We start from the raw sequence: 6473 nt of genomic DNA on the forward strand, positions 1-6473 counted from the left end.
TTAAACTTGAACTTGCGCTTCTAATTTATTGAATAAAGGCACATGATGTCATTGCCTACTTATCGTGTATATTGAATTTTAATTATAAATTTGGAGAGAAGAAAACCAAAGTTTATTTTCAGAGAAAATGAAACAAAAAGGAGTCAGTATTATTTAAAGAAAATTGTTTGTTGTACAAAATTGAATACAAAATTTTGCATAAAATGACATGTATAATCAGCCCTCTGTATTAATACAATAACCCCAATTAAACATCCCACATCAATTATTTTGTACCCGGCAGTCCTCTTATTTAAAATTATTAAAATATTAAAAATGCAGCAAATACAGGTACTCATAAACTAGAAATGCAGAGTGATGAACACTAATGACCACATAAATATCAGTGAGTATCGATCCATTAACGCATTCCGATTTTAACAAACATATCGAAAACTTTCTTCAACAAAGCTTGCTGAATCTGTCCCCCCTCGCGCTCTCCGTTGATCTGTTTAAAGAATTCATTATCATGTGCCCGGAATGAAAACCAAGAAAATATGTAAAAGAAAAGAACATACCAGAGACGATACCATAGCAGCCATCACTTTAACTTTCACCTCCTGATTCACCTGAAACTAAAGTAAAACTTTCAACAATATTAAATCTATCTTTCTACAACCTTTGCTTCTTAATGCATCAGAACTGTAACAACAGAGTATAACACACTTCCAAAGAAATGAACGGCAGAAATGTATTAGAATAAACGACTGAAAATAGAAGAGCAAAACTGAAAGTTACCAGATCCCGGAAGCAATTGAGTGCAACATTATTAAGGGTAGGAAGGGAACTCCGTGCAATGAAGTGCTTATCAAGATAGGGAAAGGATCGAGAAATCCACCTGATCATGACTTTATAGACTTTCCAACTATTCACAAGCTCTCTCAAAATAAACTCACCATGCTTCTCTCGCAAAGAAGGCAGTACCTGAATCAGAATCCAATACGTTAAAATTACGTATATAAATAAACACCAATAAGTAACCCCCTGGTTAGGCACTGGCCATTACAGTTGTAAAAAAATGATCATGAAACACAAAGGCGTGATCCTTTAAACTGAAAAGGCAGTCATATAATACAATTGGAATTGCAGCGTCGACGCATGGAAGAATTAAAAATTCAAAGGCAACCTCCTCAAGTTATATTTACCTCCATAAAGAGGTAATTCCTATGTTACCCGGACTGATGTATGGGTGTGCAACACTAGTGCGGATCCAAGTGCCGGGTTATTACTATTAAAATATTTAGGATTCCTAAAAATGCATCCAAGATTGAATACCGATGCAGCTACTCGCATTTTATAAGCAAAAAGTAGGTAATATTTAACATTAATGTATTACAACTCTTTGAAGTTTTGTTACCACATTTTATCCAATTTTGGATTCCTCAATAAGTCAAGAATCTTATAGAAGTTTGTATTCAATTAATTGCATTAAGGATCATTCAACAAAAATAGGTTAAGGAAACCTTAGCAACCTGAGTCTATTGATTCGGTATTAAACTGCAAAATCCTCAATAAGTCAAGAATCTTATAAAAGTTCGTGTTTCAATTAATAGCATTAAGGATCACGCAACAAAAAACAAAAACAGGTTAAGGAAACCTTTACAGCATGAGCCTATTGATTCGGTATTAAACTACTGATTTCAAAAGAGAAATAACTTAATCTCCAAAACAATAATTGTTTAACGACGGACCGACAACAAATACATTGCATTATGGTTACAAATAGACCTGGAAATTTGGATAACCGGTTCGGTTTCGGATCGGATCTACTTTCGGATTATGATATATTTGAAGACCATTCGGATCGAATCGGATGTAATTCGGTTCGGGTCTAATTCGGATTAAAATTGGATAAAATTTGGATTAAGATCGGACAAAATTCTGTTTAGATTAAAGTCGGTTTGGATATTTTTGGATCATAACTTATTTGTTTCTTCAATTTTTGATATTTAAAAAATATCTTTTTATTTAATTTAGTATTTTTAATGTAATATCATGTACTTTTACAAAAGAATATGATTAAACAAGTATGTTATCATAAACATAAAATTGTTTAAAGTATAAATTTTGCTTATTTCAGGTATTATTCGGTTCGGGTAATATATTATTTGATTTTAATCTGTATATTTCTGATCATTTTCAGTTAAATTTTCGGTTCGGATATTTTTCGGATCGATTTTTGAATAATTATCGGATTGTATAATTCAAATCTTGGATCGGATCTCGGTTTCATAAATTTCGGTTCGGTTTTTCGGATACACACCCATTTTACCGGTCTAGTTACAAACATGCACTTCTATAAACAAACTTAAGCTTCCCACAGAACACATAAACTCCAACTCTATAGTTAAAAATACACGCACTATACCTACAACAAATGAGCATTATCAAAGTAATTAGTCTTACAGTTGAAGTTATGTGCTCCTCAAACACCTGACGCTACTTGTCATACAGCTGTCTACAATAATCATGTGGAGGGTTCTGCGTACACATTCCATAGACAGTACTGTTCACTCCGAAAACAATAACACATCAGTTCATTTCCATTGACAAATTAACAAACACTTAAAATAACCAAGTAGGTATCGAGAAAACAGACCTGTAAAGCTCCATATAGTCCTCAGAGTTAAACTGAGGCTGGGTTTGATCTTCGAGAATCTTCTTAAACTTGGTGATCCCTTTCTGAATAATTTCCCATCCACTGTCGAAATCGATAGTCTTCTTCTCATTCATCTCGACTACCTAGCTAAACATCATTTCAATAAACTCGTTTATATATTACTAAACTTATCAAACACAATTCAATCATCACATCCCAATTTCATAAACTCTAACTATGGCAACCAATACATCACAAAGTAAAGAAACACTTGCAACAAATTTAATTAAAATTTCTAAACAGTCGTGTAAGTAATCACACATAACCTAAAACAAAGTAATCGAGACAACACATGTGTGTATGATTTATAAGAGAGAGAGAGAGAATATTTACAGGGGTTAACGTAAGGTGAGATATATAGGAAGAGGGTGTATTTTAAAAATTATATGCAATTAATTTGGATTCTAAAAATTCCAAGAGATTGAAAAAAGTAGGATTCAATTTAGATTTTAAAAAATTCATTAAAATGTGATGGTATTTAATTTGGATTTAAAAAATCCATTAAAATGTGGTGGTATTCAAAAGTGCATGATTTTTTTTTATTTTATAAAATAATAGATTTTGATGGATTTGCTAGCGTATTTTAATTTTTCAGAAATCTTAGCAAAATCCAAGAGATTTAGATGGATTTATAGAAATCACTACTTAGATCATCAAAGACTATACACGATTTATCCAACAATTCCGTTAAAATCCGCGTACAAATAAAATCAGTTAAAATCAGCAACAATTATTCAAAAGTTTATTCAAGAATTCCGCTAAAATCCGCATACAATTAAAATCAGTTAAAATCAGTAACAATCATTCAAAATCAATGAATTGTTATAAATCTTCTATAATCTGAATTGAATACACCCTCTGCAGAATTTCTCAAAACGTAATATATGTTACGTTTTAGATAGGTACCCGAATGCAGATACCTATTTAATGTATTTACTGTGCAGGGGCAAATTATTACTATAATTTGATTTGAACCAAAAATTATGATCATAAGCTTCGATAATGGATTGTTTTCGTAGATAATGATAGAAAAAGGAGGCAGTATTTAAAATGATTTAACTACTCATAATTAGAAATGGGTCACTAATTTTTAATAAAACAAAAATTTAATAGAGGCCCGTTATTTACACGAATGTATTAGTTGCATCACTCTGAAATTTTCGGTCTTATTTAAAACAACATTTTAACAAAGACCGAAAAAATAATTATTTTTCACACCATATTCTAGAATTAATGAAGAAATATAAAAAATGGAGAACAAGTAATTTTTTTTAATTCTTTTCAAAAATGAAAAGTAAATTTTGAGAATAAATATACAAGGATATTTTTTTTTCAAAATTTTAAATTTTTTCTTTCTTTCTTAAAATTTTCGAAACAAACAAGAGAAATTAAAATGCAACTATTTTTTCCGTACAAATATGTCGGGAACACAATGTAAAATTAATAAATGGACGGAAAATTTTGATGTAACATCCAATAACAACATTTACTGACCACACTATTATTTTTTTGAAGTTAACGGACTCCGCCGCCATATTAAAATAGTGTTTTTAATAAGATCGAAAATTTGAGATGATGCCATTGATAAATTTTTGTGAAGTAAATGGATGCTTCATAATTAAATTGTAAATAAAGAATTAAGTTAGATAGTTTGATACGTTTTAAGAAATAATTTTGTGCCTTCGAGAGATGTATATGGATGGTGCCTTAAAACGGTAGTTTTGTACCTTGAAGAGGTAATTTGTGTCTTCAAGAGGTAATTTTGTACTTTCAACACACATATATATATATATATATATATATATATTGGTGCTTACGAGAAATATATGAATGGTGCCTTCAAGAAATAATTTTGTGCATTCAAGAGATATAAATTTTTTATATGAATGGTGCCTTTAAGAGGTATTTTTGTGCCTTTAAGAGAATTTATATTTAAATAGATGAGATATATCATTTTTCAAGTTTTTTTCGTTTATTTGATAATATTAAGCGTGACATGACTATTTCAAATAAATTCTTAAAAGAAAATTTTAATCAACTGTAAAATTAGGTAAAATAAGTTTATAAACCTTTTAAAACTTGTATTAACGATATCAACATTTTTTAAGTAAATGAAACTGTAAATTTTATACAAAGAATGATTATTATAAAAATATAAATGTGCATCGATATCAGTAATCAAATATGATAATTATATATCACTAAAATTTCATCAAATTTGTTAATAAAAAAAAAGATTTAAGGTATCTCACCAAAGGATTTCCTTTGATTAGATTCTATCTAACGTTAAAATTACTTTCTATAGTAATATGACATTCTAAGTGAAAGCTTTATTTAGACAATTTTCGTAGGCAACTGAATTCTTACTCAAGTGCGGATTTTAATAAAAAGTTAACCGGAGTAGCTGGAAAATTGAAGTTTTTGGATCAATCAACTGACCAAGTATGAAGCTGGTCCATCCACCACAAATGAGTGATCATGCTTATTCATTTTTCCAGGTGTTATCTCGTCAGACTTTAAGATGTTATTGCCTAAATTTTCAGAGCCACATGTATGACATTTGGTTAGATAATAAACTTTATTGGATGAAAGAAACTGCTTTCTACTTTTATTTTGTATCTCGATACAAGTTATGTTCGAGATTTTATATCTCCCCAACAAAAAACATATAGATGGGGTAATTTTTAGAATAAATAAGAAAATGTACATTTCAAGTTTCGGCAAGTCAATCTATAATAACGAGTGAACTTATGCATTTGATAATTGATATATTTCTTGTCTACACTCTCTCCACAGGACTGGTGTGAATGTAACATGCATATTGAGCCCTGCTTTTACCATAACACAAAGATTGTGAGAGCAGCAGTACTTATCTATTAGACATCTAGTAGTCCAATGGCGTATGTTAGGGTTATTTTTGAAGACACTCACAAGTTTGAGAAATGAAATGGACATTAACCAAAAATATTAAACAAAAATAAAAGTATACATGGAGCAATCATTTTGTTTTATTACAGAAATTCGAAACTAATACCTGAGACGGTATCCTTCAGGTTTAGTAGAATATGCAGTTTTACTGTTTTAGACAGTAAAGGGTCTCATGGTATGATTCTGCAAATATAATTATATTCCTCAATAATTAGATAAAAGTAAATCTGGTACAATGTTATATAGCTTTTTGATGGGTATTTGGCAAAGATGGACTAGACAACACCTTGAGCAATAAAATGATATGTTACTCCAGCCTCCGAAAATACCTTTTTGGAAAATATGTTCTCTTCTTCGAGTCCAGGGCCTTTAACAAGAGCTGTATAGAGCGTCCGAATATATTTCATCCTCCCAACCTCCTTCAAAGTTTTCTTTACTTCACTTAATAGTTTTTTAGTTTTTATAAGAGGCTGGGATGGTGATTTGGTGAAACGCCACCTTCTCGTAATTTTTGATTGAGATGACCGTTTGGAGAAATGCCACATTCTCGTAATTTTTTGATTGCAAAAGCCTATACCTAGTATTTAAGGATAAGACCTACAAACAGGATTATAAAATTATAAAATAAACAAACGGTAAAATATCTATCATGATTATGGTGATATGTACTTGATGTAAAATTCTATTAATTTCAGTCGTGAATCATGGACGAAACTAAAAAAAAATTCGGGGGTGCGAAATATATGTCATTGATATTATAAATTATTTCAAAAAGTTGCACATTACTTCATATACATAGTATGTCACTTTTTATGTTTAGGAAAAACAATGGAGAGAATACGACATG

At 30.3% G+C, this 6473-nt stretch overlaps 1 protein-coding gene across 1 annotated transcript; it reads right to left on the reverse strand.

Moving 5' to 3' along the window:
* Positions 1-400: 400 nt before the first annotated feature.
* Positions 401-2772, reverse strand: LOC141696393 (cullin-1-like). The gene is made up of 6 exons (XM_074500539.1): positions 2639-2772; positions 2492-2545; positions 2348-2407; positions 936-963; positions 558-608; positions 401-487 (listed from the first exon to the last, which is right to left on the reverse strand). The coding sequence occupies exons 1-6, from the start codon at positions 2770-2772 to the stop codon at positions 401-403; spliced, it is 414 nt and encodes a 137-aa protein (XP_074356640.1).
* Between the last annotated feature and the right edge of the window lie 3701 nt (positions 2773-6473).

The sequence above is a fragment of the Apium graveolens genome, chromosome 11 (genome assembly GCF_009905375.1).
Source record: "Apium graveolens cultivar Ventura chromosome 11, ASM990537v1, whole genome shotgun sequence".
NCBI lineage: Eukaryota > Viridiplantae > Streptophyta > Magnoliopsida > Apiales > Apiaceae > Apium > Apium graveolens.

Bases quoted from the DNA above. Each gene is read 5' to 3' on its own strand.
- LOC141696393 (XM_074500539.1), bottom strand. From the start codon at position 2,772: ATGAATGAGAAGAAGACTATCGATTTCGACAGTGGATGGGAAATTATT. The intron at 2,408-2,491 runs GTATGACAAGTA...CATTTGTTGTAG, and splicing joins CATGATTATTGTAGACAGCT to GTATAGTGCGTGTATTTTTA. The intron at 964-2,347 runs GTTTGTTTATAG...ATTCTGATTCAG, and splicing joins GTGTTCTGTGGGAAGCTTAA to GTACTGCCTTCTTTGCGAGA.